Raw genomic sequence first — 13773 nt, 5'->3', positions numbered from 1 at the left:
ATTCAGCTATTGGCAGGTGCTTCTCTACGAGAAGGCATGGAAAATCTGATTTATACAGAGGCAATTGAGAGATGTCCGTTGGTGACGCCCCTTTGGAAATGATTTGTCTATGAAGCTTTACCAGACAATAACTCAGTTACTACTGAGAATGCTCTGGTTTTACCCAGGCTAATTATTGTGAGTATGTTGAAATAAAAGGTTCATTCGGAATACTTTAGTTGTTGTCCTTCTATTGTGTTACACATCCCTCCTGGCTCCTAGACATTTATATTAGGGACCGTAACATAATTGGGGGCTCGTCCTGAGCCACATTTAAATTGAAGTTAAATTGTCCATTGGATTATGATTTAAGTCAATTTGCATGTGATTTATTTGCGAGAAACACTATGCATTCTTTTATTGCATATGGTTTTATTTTGTTAACCCTTTCCCCGCCATTGACGAGTTATCTCATCAGTTAAAAGACAACTCCTTCCTGTCAATGACGCTTCCCTGATGAGTTTTTACGGTAATCTAGAGTTACGCTACTATCCACTAGGTGGCTTCCTAACTTATAAAACACCAAAGCATTCATTAATCCTAAAACATAGAAAACTCTGTGTACATTATGTTTTGATCATTATTCTGGATCTGATCTCCAACAAAAGTCCTTTAAAATGTGGTATTTTTAAAGAAACCTACCTTTGAGAGTCGATAAAAAGAGAACAAATGAAGATATTATGAAACTTTTTTCTGTTTTGTTTGTTTGAAGGCAGAGGGTCTGTTCTTTTATTTGATATATTATTTAATGTTTTTATGTTTATATATAATAGAAAGAATCTTCTGAAATCTTGGTATGTTTTACGCATTTTTCCACAAATATGTTGTCCTTCTATTGTGTTACGCATCTCTCCTGACTCCTAGACATTTATATTAGGGACTGTAACAGCAATTCAATATTAAATTCTGTGTTTTTGCATATGTTATGGACAGAAAGAAGAAAGCAAGATATCTGATTCACAGATGACTGTAAAAGCCAATCATCAGCAATATACACTGGGCTTTGAGGTTGAAGGGCAAGATGCAAATGAATGTGCATTTTAACACGCAACATTACACTATGCATGAGGATTGCTGTCATTTGTCGTATGGCAGGCTCGTATTTTTTTAAAGTTGCAGAGAACAAACATTAGCCACAATGATCTGTTTGTTCGATTCCATATGTTTTGGACTTAAACACAGAGGCCATTCAATTCAGAAATCTATTGACGTCTCAGACATACTCTGTTTCTCCACATGGAATAAAATTATTCTGGCATGGGCTCTCGGAGAAAGCAGCCAACAGGATTAAAAGAACTATCTATCTTTCTAATGCAAACATGTGTACGTGTTTAAAAGCCAAAAACAAGCGTTTTATTACTACAGCAATACATTACTAATATTATTAGCTGTGATGAGTTATGTTAAGTTATCATATGGGCGTTTAAAGCATTATAAAGGGCAGGTGGTTAAAGCTGCAATGTGTTATTAACCACCCAATCAAATTTGAATGATGGAAAAACGCCAAGTAAATAAAATAAGTTATTAAAATCTTGGAACATAAGCATCATTTTCTTAGCCTGGTCCAACCAGACTCTCGTACATTCATTTCATTTGTACAGAGTCTGGCCACGCACCATTGCAAAGCGTTACTTCCGTTAAGGAGGGTCCTATGTTGAAGTTTAAAACTATTGGATCTGCCCAGAGTCACTCAGGATCGCCAACATGTGGTCGTGACTTATATAATGCGCCAAAACCGGCTGGAAAAAACAAGTCCGAATGATCAGACCAACAAAACTTAGCAAACATTGTTCTTGCTCTGGCTTTAACTTCTGTATATTCGGCAGTTTTGCAACAACGGAACAAATAGCTTTTCTCACGTCTTTCTCCGCTGCCATTACTGAACTACAACTCAAACTGACGCACGACCTCAACGTCATCGTTCTTAGCCACCACACTCTGTTCGCTGATTGGACCTGCAGATTTTTGCCGGAGAAAACGAAACTCTACACAGCAGTCCCAGACGTTGTACTGAAGCTAAATTAAAATTAAGCGGAAGCAGGTAGGAGGGCGGAGCCAGGCTATCATTTTCTGCTCTCAAGCAGCAGAAACCACACCCACTTGCAGGAAAGCTGCCATCTCGATCGCCCCCCAGTGACTGGTCCTAGTATAGGTCATAAACTCCACCTCCACATTTTATTCAATGGGACTTGAGACCAACTAAACAATTTGATTACACTTCAGTTGTCTTTTTTCTAAAGCTGGTTTCTGTCATTTACTGTAGTTTTTATCACGCTGATGTGTGTTTTTTTTTTAAATAAGTTGGTTATTTAATGCTATAAAAACGGTGGTGTCACATAATGATTGACAATAGGGCTGTCACTTTTGAGAAAAATCTAATTCGAACGGATATCGAATATCATGCAATGTATCCGAATATATTTGAATATCTAGGTGCCCCTCGCGTGCATAAAAAAACCCACACTGTAATGGAGATTCAATCACAAATTTATTAACAGTGACATTCATAAACAGGACTGTCTGGATTACTTTTTTTATTTAATGTTTGAAACAGCAGGTTATCAACTTATGCATAACAACTTACATGAAAAAAATATAGCCATGCCCAAACGGAATCGGCGCCTGCAGATTTCGGCGGAAAACTCAGCGGAATTCCGCGGATTTAATGCCCGTCATTGACAAGCACACATATCCCGCACTTGAGCGTGTTTGTGAGAAGTAACCTCATTGACAACAAGCACACATACATAGCCTATCCCGCGCGTTTGTGAGCCGTCATTCACAAGTACATTATCTCTGCGCGTGCTGTTTGCTTGACCATTTATAATGATATTTATATTTGATATTTGAGATGAAAAATTTAACTTACCGCTAAGTTAAGCAGATCTCACTTGTCTCTGTCGTCTATGTGACGCACGACAGTCAGCACATGATCATTTCAAATCCATTTACAAGACAAATGCTGTTGTTGTTTAATATAAAGTTTACATTCCGTTGTAAAAATGATGAAATTATCTTCATACATGCTAATTTTATAATGCGAACGTATTAACACAACCTTTTTATTCTGCTATAATATTTAACACTATAAACAATAATATGTCATTTTATATACAAACTATAATTCTATCTTGACATGCACATGAGATTCATTTTGGTCCAATTTGATTCCCTCTCTTGCGCACAGTTGCCGTCATCGGTCTCATTCTCAGCCTCCTTCCTATTATGAGCTGTTACTGTAAAAAATGCGCTACTCATGGCATTTTAAAAACCGGATGGTTTATTTATAGTTGGAATACGGATATTTCACGTCATGTTCAAATGCATATTCGAATATCGAATTAAAAGTGACAGCCCTAATTGACAACTGTGATATGCGTATTCTGTGAGAACGAGGGCAGGGCCTTAATATCGTGGCTTTACTTCCTGCTCACTATTGCGCAGGACTGGTCCCTAAATCGCTATTGTGCAGACTCAAGACCCAAGATGTCAGCGCCGTATTAGGACACTGGCGGCTTTACTTTTCATCAATGAAAGTGAGCGAATGGGGGTCGTCTATGCCAGTGGTTCTCAAACTGGGGTCCGGGGCCCCCAGGGGGGCCACGAGATGGTGCCAGGGGGTCCCCAGTTTTATGACATTTTTATAAAATACATTAATTTATCATGAATTCTGTGAAATTAAACCTAAAAAAAATAAGGCAGCACTACTTAGTATAATTTAATGTTTTGTTTAATTAAAATGTGACGTTTTAGAACTGTTTTTTTGTTGTACATTTTCTTTGGGGGGGCCGCGATGGAATGCACCGTACACAAAGGGGGCCGCACGCTGAAAAAGTTTGAGAACCACTGGTCTATGCTACACACCTGAATATTGCGATTGTGTTAGGGGTGGGGCCATGCGTGGTGGTTCAAGTGCATCATCGAGCCACTGTTTTAGGCTCGCGTAAAAATCCTAAACTTAGAATTGGGTTATAAATTGTTTAACGATCTAACTCTGCAATGCAGCACTACATAGTTTACAGTCTTTGTGGCGTGTTTTAGCAATATATTTAATTGAAATGTATAATGTGTTTAGAAACAATTCTCAAAATTGACTTTACAGAGACTTTTAATTTTTTAAACAAAAAAATAATAATCAGTATAAGCTTAAAATTTAATTTGATATGTCAAGGAACGATTTTACAGAAAATTACTTAATTTGCCTGCAACCCACGTAAAGATACTCTGCAAGTGACTTGCAATTTTATGTTTCAAACAGAGATGGCGATAAAGAGGCAAAAGTTACAGATTGCAAATTCAAGTGCGTGTCAAAGAAACACCTGTCAAAGAATTTTAAATTTTTTTAATTTAATCATTTTATATGATTAAATTGACGACTTGGAATGGTTTTTTTTTGTGCATGAGGCTAGAAACTAAAAAAACAAATCTAAGTACACACTTCAATGCAGACTGTTTCCTGCAGTAGGTGTTAGGCTTGAGGGGGGAAATAAATCTCCGGAGTCCTGCCCTTATCATTATCTCAGTATTGCTTTGATTCTGTTTAGTGTTAAATGTGGAGCTGATGCATTTGAATGAGACGTCTGAATCCCAAATCATTGCATTCTGCTGACAGTAAACATTTTAAAAGAAAAGGAGGATAACAAAAACAGCATTTAAATGTAGATTTTGCTTAAGCATTATGAGACCTTAACACCTAAAGCAGCTCTTTGAATCAGCGTTTCCCAAACGTTTGTGTATTCAGACGATCCAATCAGATGTAAAGTACCACTTTATATTCAGATATGTTTAAAAGAAATTTGAAGTCTTTGTATGGCGTCATAAAATTAACATTAAATCTCAACATTGATGAGTAGACGACTTTAATCTATGTTTTTGTATGTTTTGGCTATGCATTTAAAAAAAGGTACCGCTCCAGTGACATCTTTTGTATCTTCTTGTACCTTTTTTTCTGAGAATACACAAACAAACAAACAAACAAACAAACAAACTGTGTGATCTCTAATTCAAAATGTCAAAAAGAAAATCGAAAGTGCTTGAATATTTGCATACCCATGGTTAGGAATGACCGATTTAAATCTTTCCATCACTTTTGTCTATCACAAAATCTGCATTTTCATTTGGTTCCAGATTATAAGTCTCCCATAGATCTTATCTCTCATCACCATGGCAGACATTCATAATCATGATGCATCATGCAAAAGAAAGATTTTCGGCTGCACTCTCTGACTTTAAATTCAACGCACATGTTGAAAATGCCGGTATGTGCACAACGATAAACTTGTTTCCTGCCAAACATATTATCAGTACTGTATCCCCCTAACTTTCCCTGATTATCGTACTCATGCAATGCGGAGAGGCAAAATGTCGAGAGCTCCAAGTGACTTTTTTCTGCTGAGGGCTATTTATTTTGAGCAATCGCCAACTGGCATCCTGCAAGATAACTAATTCCTTTGCTTATCTAACTAATTGTGCAATGTTGCTATTTATTTGGAGTAGTCTTGTCTCAGTAATCTGAATGGACCTCTCCAGACTTAACTCTTTCTGTTATCAGTGACCCACTTAAGTGACCTGTCGACCTAAGGTAAGGAGTGAGGGCAGGGCTGTTTTCTGTGTCTTGTTTACAACAATAATCTTTTAAAGGTTTGTTGTATGCTGACAAACTGATGTGACCACCAAACAATGGGAAGCGATAACAGAATGAGTTATTAAATCCTATGTAAAAGGTTACATCTATCATTATTATGCAAACAACAGTTCTTGAGAAAATGTTTTACTTTTGGCAAAAGAATGATCTTTCATTTCATAATATCTTTGTTATTAAAGACAGAAATGTTTGAGTTTGGGACACACATAGAGTAAAAACTAATTTTGTGGAAAATTAAGATTAATATTTGAATGGTGACATTATTTTTCATAAAAGTTAAGCACATTTTTCCCCAGTTTCACATTACTATTATGGTTCTATGGCCTTAACCTTTAGGATTTCAATCATTCTCATGGGTTGCTTATACAGAAAATTGGGGGGGGGGCTTGATTGTTATGAAAATAATAACACAATTAGGGCTGTCACAATGATTAAATAATCGTCTCATCGCAATTGTTTGACCTCATCGCAATGATTTCAGATCACCGCAATGATTGCACATCTCTCTAATAAACACAAGGGGAGCTGTAGCGCCTGTATAAACGAGACAGTATCAAATTAATTTTAAAAATTTGTTGTGTGTATATTTACTACAATTTGTAAAAATTATTTCATAAACAAAAAATTTTATGTGAATTAAATGTCAAAACAATAAACAGGCAATTAATCATCATAATCATCACAATTTAGTAGCCTCTTATGGAACGGCTGAAATTCCACAAGGGGGCGTATTTGTTCCTCAGACGTTGCACAATAAACGTGACATCCGAATATATTCATTATAAATCGTGAATGAAAAGTGAGATTCGAACGAATGTCCATTAGTGAACTAATTGTACACTATTTATATCATAATTCGGTCAGAAACGTCAAGATTGTGAGATGAACAAATCGTTTTGGATTAAAAGGCTTGGATATTCCATTTCCTTGGACTTTTGGGGATTTATGAACAATTTGTTTTGGACAATTTCACCGAAGCAGATAAAGGGAAGATTTTGAAGGTAAGTAAATATCCTAAATCGGCGCAGCCCGGTTCAGGTAACTAACAACTAGATTACAGTTTTATGACTGCTAAAAATCATATTATGCTTTGTGTGTGCGCTTAATGGAATCCCTAAAGTCTAAGCTTTCCAACGATGTGCCGCATGACCATATATTTTAAATATTTAATGCTTCAAAGTTACAATGACATAATGCAGCCTCACGTGCAAGGGAGGGGGTGTACCGTGTACGGCACAGTGTTCCTTATCAGGTTAAACAATTAACCGTCAGCCAAATTTCATAATCATTACAGTCCTAATTACACAATAAAAATTATAATAGCTCTCTAAACAAAATATTAAGTCTTTTTCATGATGTTTGTGTAAATGCGGGGTTTCACAGGGTGCGAAATCATGGAATAGTGAAGACGTTTTGTAAAGTCAAGGCGGTGCTAGTGTCGCAATGGTGGAGCGGTCAGCAAGGCCACATTTGTATTTACTTAAAACTACATAAAACACAATGAAAATTCTTTAATTGTGTCAATTTGTACGGACCACCCCTGCTCCACCTGTGAAACTGCCAGCTTTTCCCGCTTTCAAAATGAGCAAGACACTCATGACTGCCACGTCCCATCTAAAAGGCCCTTAACCCAGTAGTGAGATTCACCCATACAATCCAGGGATTTATTCTTAAAGCATTACATTCTTCCATTTAGGCCTCCATCTAAATTTATAAAGCATCTGAATGCACATTTCATCCAGTAATATTAACCAGGTGCTGTGAATGTATCAAGTTACCTTTGTACCCCATTAAATATTTCACAGTTCCAGTACCAGTCAAGATGAATTACCGTACGCAAACCAAACCCACATAAACACCTTTTGGTTCAAAGCCACAAGCCATTTTCCACTCAGTAGTGTGTTTATAGCTAGCAATGTTTTCCGCTAATTGAAGCTTTGAACGTGTTAAGCGACACAAGGGTGTTAGGTGGTGTTTGAATGAATATGATGACTGAACATGGAGGACGAACCCAGCGGGAGCGGGGCTCGGCTTTGCGACCCAGACGGCCCCCCTGAGTTGAGTATTTATGCTCCAGCTCACAATTCCTGAGACTAGCGAGAGTCCCTATATTTACATGCTGAAATCAAACATGACAGCAAACGGTTTCCTAAGCCCTGTGTGACACCACAAATACTCTAATTGGTACCCTGCCATGGTAGCTGGGAAACAAGTTACGGTAAACATTTCGAAAGGCCTGTTTGTTTTGTCTTGTCATAAGGTGGGGGTCTAGACTATTCCTCAACAACGTATGACACTCATCTTTACACAGCTTTGCTCAATTGCTAAGTTCTCAGAATCAGGGTCTATGGCATCTGCTGAATGTTGATCATAAATCACATTCACCATAACAGTTCAGCACTCACAAACATTTATTAAATGTCAACCAATACAACTCACCCTCTTCCATCGTTGAAAGGGATCTGTGGGTGTTGTCTGTCTCTTTCTGCTCTTCTCTGAAGTTGAATACCATGTGGGACTGTGTGGTAGGAGATGGGCTGGTCGGACTAAACTCCTCTGGAGAAAACAACTGCCACTTTGGTTTCCTCTCATGCTTGCTCTCGTGGTCTCCTAAGGTCCCCACAAGCTCCTCTGTGGTTTTTTCATGGTTTTCAATGGGTTTGCTGTGCTCTAGAGGATGTTGTTTGTGGTCTACAGAAGGTTCTTTGTGGTCTGCTGAAAGTGTTTCTCTGTGGTCCTCTGACAGGTTTTCATGTTCTGATGGTAATTGTCCATGTTGTGGTAAAGTTGGGTTAGAGTCGATGTCTGACACACTCACAGGTTTTGAACTGTACAGGTCATTAACAGTGGTTGGTTGAGCGTCATCATGACCAGTAGCAGCTGTGATGTTTTCTTCATGTTCAAAGCTGTCTGTTTTCACCGTACTGGGAAGAACCGAATGCATTTGACTCTCTGATACGCTATTCCAAGTGCTCTGCCATGAAGTTGTGGTTTCCCAAAACTGAGATGTAGTTTGCTCAACAGTCGTGGGGGACTCTGTAATTGGTTCACTGTATGTGGTCTCTTCCTCAGTTTCGGCTGTGGGAAATGCAAGCTCTTCATTGTCTGTACTGCTGTTCCCATCAGTAAGGGCCTCTTGACTGGAGTTATCTTTAAAAAGACTGAAGCTCTGGGTGTCTGTGTTGTCTTCGTGAGAGGAGATTCCCACTCTTTCCAATGGAAAGCCGAATTGTGCCTGGTCTGTTTTATAGTTCAGAGAGCTGAACAGCTCTTTATTTGGTTTGTCTTTGTGAATGCTGCTTTTCATCCTATCCGTACTGTCCTTATGGAAGGAAAACTGTGGCCTGTCTGTTGTGGACTTATGAATGCCTAACATCTTTCTGAGTTCTTGTTTGGTCCCTCTGTGGAAGGCCTGATGGGGGAAAAAACTCTGTGGATTAGATGCTGAGATGATGGATGATTCAGTGGGAGAGGCAAAACCACGCAGGGCTGGATCTAAAGAATCCGTTGGCAGAAAATCATAGTCTTCCTCCTCCTCTTCCTCATCCTCATCAACAGTGTGGCTTGGATGCAGATTTAAAGGACTATTGCCATCACTGTGCCCAACTGGTAGGTGTTTGGAAATAGGACCCCTAGAACCGTGATGATTAAAAATGTTAAGTATATGGTCTCCGTAGCGACTCCTTGATGTGCTGTCCTCAGTCACCGCCACGTGCCTGGTTTCTGGAACGTGGCTCGGATTGCAGTTTGGAATCGGATAGCACATAAGATTGCCGCCATCGTTTGGACAATGGCAGACCTGACACGGGTCGATTTGGAAGGAGTGACCTGCTTCATATTTTTGCTCGCCGTGAACGCACCCAACACGCTCGCACTGAATACACCCATCTGACGGTTCCGACAATTCAATGCAGTTAGCGGGAATCTCAGGGCATGGAATAAAATGGCAACTGATCCTTCCACCTCCCTGTGGGCAGGAGCACTCTGTACTTCCAAAATCCACAAAGTACGACTCACCTTCTGGAACTTTTCCATTTTTGAATCCAGCGCTGATGCAGTCGTAAAGCTGGTAGCCCTCACACATGCAGCCCGTTTGTGTGCAGGTGGCACAACATGCTCCAGTATTCAACACCTCTTCAATGCAGTTGTCCAGTATGGGGCAGTCCACACCAGTACAATCCTTTTGACAAAGACATCTACTTATACTCAACAAAAGCACCAAGGTTAGGAAACCACTGGCCATTTTTACTTGGTATCACAGACGACAAATCCAGAACACTCTTTGCTCACCAGACCCCAACTTTTCTTTCATGCACTGCAAGCAGTCAATGAAACCTTGAAGGAAGAGAGAGAGGGAAAAAGAGAGAGAGAGGTGAATTAGAGAGAGCTCAGAAAATTTCCTGTGGAGATATTTCAGCCAGCCCAAAGTCACTGTGTAAAAGCCAACATCTGGCTTCATAGTTGAGCTCACCCACTTAAGACCGTCCCACATTTTAAAATCACAGGGTTGTCCAAGCGTGATCTCATGAGCAAGAGTCTCCATAATCATGAAGCTTCATTCATCCCCATTACAGTTATGCTACACAGACAGATGCACGAGTGGTGTAGTTAGTATTCAACTGCAGTTGTCATAAAATATCCAATCTGATGGGATCTTAAAAGCCGTTTCACACCATCTGACTTCTCTATTATTTTTGATCGCTTTTTCTCATTTGCTTGACATTTATGGGACCTCTGTACTGTAGTATGCTATGCTCAGCATTTTAGTTGCAGTACAGGACTATAATGAAGAACACTAAACCCTCATTTTGCTGATGGCAAAGCCAGCTAAAGAAAAACTCATTCTGAGCCATTCAGTGCCATTTTTCTAGTTGATGAGGTGTTTGTGGGTGTAACATTAGATGATTTAAAATAAATCAACAAAGCTGTATTTTCTACTTAGAAGCAATGACAACAACAAAGACATTTTTTTTGTTTTGTACTGAATTGCTTTATATTTAGCAGCTGAGAAACATGTTCTGTTTGCTTTGGAAAAATGCTCTGAGATTTCATGGCAGATGAAAGGAATTGCTTTAATTGTATCCAAAAACACAATTAGCCTTAACATCTTAAAGACTTGGAAAAAGGTTTGTCTCCACCACACATACAAACTTGGCATTTGCAAAGTTTAACATTATAACTCAATTGCAATACACTGAATAATCATGTTAATATAGAATATAGAAATACAGCATAATCACACTGTAAAAAATTAGCTGTAATTATGTAGCTGGTTGCCAGTAACTTACTGTAGAAGAAAAAGACTGAAAATGTTTCATGGTCATTTAACGTTGAACAAACTGTTGCCAGTAAATAACATAAATGTAAAATCTACAGTAAGTTACTGACAGCTAGTTGCCAGTAATACCCAGTAATACTGTAAATTCTACAGGAATTATTTACGACGCACATAAAAAGTTATAAAAAATATAAGTTGCCTAAAATTATTGTTACAACTATACAGAACATAGCAGGTGTTTCACAAAGAAAGCTGTCTTTCTTTTAAACATTACCATGGAAACAACATTTACGAGGTAACTTACTGAGGTAACTCTGTATCAGCCCCAAAAGTCAATAGGTCAAAATAAACCTGTTTTATGATCCTTTCCTTTGTTTATTTAAGGTTTTACAACAGTGAAAATAACTCGACTTGAGTAACATAACTCTGGTTACTATGATAAACTATCTAGGAGCTGTCACAGAGCGAATAACAGAAAAACTCACAAGAAATCTCAAGCGCGCTCACGCACCAGACGCACCGCGAGATCTGTTTAAATTATTCCCTTGCACATACTACAAAATAAAGTTACAACAATATGCAGCCGATGCTGATCGTCGTCTGATTTTTACAATCGTCCATTGCATCACAAAACAGCATGCTATTGGTCATTTTCCAGAAATGCACGAGCGTTATTTTCTGACGTAACACAATGAAACATAAGGTTTACCTCGCGGTTGTCATAATCCTGCGTCCGTCCATAAGTTTATGGGTCCAGCCGACTAACTAGAACTAACTTGATTTATGAAGCCTACAGAGCGCCTGGACTGCGGTAAGAAATGTAAAGGGGAGGGACAAAGGGGTTTGAGACCTCTATACATACTTTCCAGCAGTTTATCATACAACCTGTAACTGGAATGCATAACCATCTGTTTAAAGCATCTTCTATAGCAAATCAGTTTTAGTATGAGATTACATCTTAATACATCGATTTATTAATATGTGAATAATAATTATAACGTGACTTAAATCATTATTCGCAAATGATAAACACTACTTTAGTGAACTGTAAAGTGTATATAAGTAACTACACATTGTATAACCTACTATATACTATTACTAGTAGCTTATAAAATGAGTATTCTGTAGTAACTATAAGTCCTAAGTTATAACTGTTGTAAATAGTATACTTTAATACTTACTATGGTACTGTAAGGTTAAAAAATACAACAGTATATTAGCTAGGAATTTTACTAAAATTAACTGTAGTAAATAGCCTAGCAGTGGTTTTCATGTGTAGATAATGATATAGTATAAAGTAGGTTATATACAACAGTATTAATTTGGGTCTAAATACTTCATAGTGTCAGTTCAGATTTTTTTTTTTTAAAAGAAAACCTTTTAATTCAACCTATAGAGAGAGGGGCGAAATACTTGCAATCTTGGCATTAAGCGTAAACACAAGCTGCTGCTTCCTCACTGTGCATTAAAGACATGCGTTTAATACATTTAAAGGCACAGCTGGGTTTTCCAATCTCTTGTGTGAAATTCCTTACAGTACAAACAGAGCTAAATCTACAGAGCTCTTAACAACATCTTTGGAGTTGTCTTTGTTTATCTTGTTCAATAGTTACTCAGGTATTCCCCTTTAGAAAGCTTTAAGTCAATTTGGACGTTGACACCATGACAAATTTGTCTTCTGTCCACCACTGTGTTTTAAAAGACCTTACATGTACCTCATAGAAACAGAGGTCAAGCCTGTTTAAACAACCTTGTGCTTACATCGCTACTTGCTGTCTGTCACCTGCTTGTTATACACTGACGCAGAATTTAAAAAAAGACAGAATTTAAGTCATTTGCATTTAAAATGTTATATCTGTTGTCTGTTCAGGGTCTTTGATCAGGAATAACGCAACCACATGTTCGACATTATAGTCTTACGCATCGTAAATACCCGCAAGACTTGTTCAAATATTAAGTCTGTACATAAAATAAAAGTTTCTAAAATGTTTTTGTCAGGCTGTATGGTTCCACAGAGGAACTTTTAACTTTACAGACACTTTCTTTGGCACAAAAGTGTCTTTATAGTGATAAAGAAACAGTTGCTTTAAAGGGATAGTTCACTCACAAATGAAAATTCTTTCATTATTACTCACTTTCATGTTGTTACAAACCTGTATAAATTTCTTTGTTCTGGAAGATATTTTGAGGAATGTTTGTAAGCAAACCATTCATAAGCCCCATTCACTCCCATAGTATTCTTTATTCCTACCATAGAAGTGAATGAGGCTTACAAATGGTTTGGTTACAAACATCAGAACAAAAAAAATTATACAGGTTTGCAAGAACATGAGAGTGAGTAAATGATGACAGAAAATTGTATTATTGGGTGAACTACCCCTTTAAGAACCTTTGACTAAAATGTGTTTTGGGCAACTAAACATGGTTGTTCTATAGCATTGCTGCAAAGGCGGCTTTCTAGTGCCGTTATTTATAAATGTTTATGATTACCATGTGTTGAGATCAAAGGTAAAATTAAACTGTTTTTACTGATCAAGAATTGCAGAGTTCAGATGCAAAGGCTGCTAAATGCCACATCCGTCAAAAATGAAATAATAATATTAACCAAATGCTCCCGGCAAGTATTCATCAAATACTTTAACTTCAAATACGTTTATTCCCAGCCTCAGACCATTCAGGAAAAAAACGGTTTGTTGGCAGAATCCATTAAAGGGCAAACCTAGGCGTTTTCATCAATACAAAAATAGTCTCTGGTATCCCCAGAATGTGTCTGTAAAGTTTCCGACACAAAAAATACACCACAGATATTTCA

The 13773-nt window shown here is 37.9% G+C and overlaps 1 protein-coding gene across 3 annotated transcripts in view; it reads right to left on the bottom strand.

Moving 5' to 3' along the window:
* Positions 1–11823, bottom strand: part of fbln2 (fibulin 2) — a 69519-nt gene extending 57696 nt beyond the window's left edge. The window contains exons 1-2 of one of the 3 annotated variants that reach the window (XM_055184057.2): positions 11671–11823; positions 8123–10018 (exon numbers count right to left, since the gene is read on the bottom strand). In XM_055184057.2, the coding sequence (XP_055040032.2) occupies positions 8123–9926 (1804 nt within the window). In that variant the 5' untranslated portion in view covers positions 9927–10018; positions 11671–11823. Of the gene's footprint in view, positions 1–8122; positions 10019–11265; positions 11412–11446; positions 11597–11670 lie in introns of those variants that run through there. The other 2 variants (XM_073876111.1, XM_055184058.2) reach the window with 2 other exon arrangements.
* Positions 11824–13773: the final 1950 nt, after the last annotated feature.

This window comes from Misgurnus anguillicaudatus, chromosome 14 (genome assembly GCF_027580225.2).
Source record: "Misgurnus anguillicaudatus chromosome 14, ASM2758022v2, whole genome shotgun sequence".
NCBI classification, from domain to species: Eukaryota; Metazoa; Chordata; class Actinopteri; order Cypriniformes; family Cobitidae; genus Misgurnus; species Misgurnus anguillicaudatus.
This window is presented reverse-complemented; position numbering and strand designations above follow the sequence as displayed.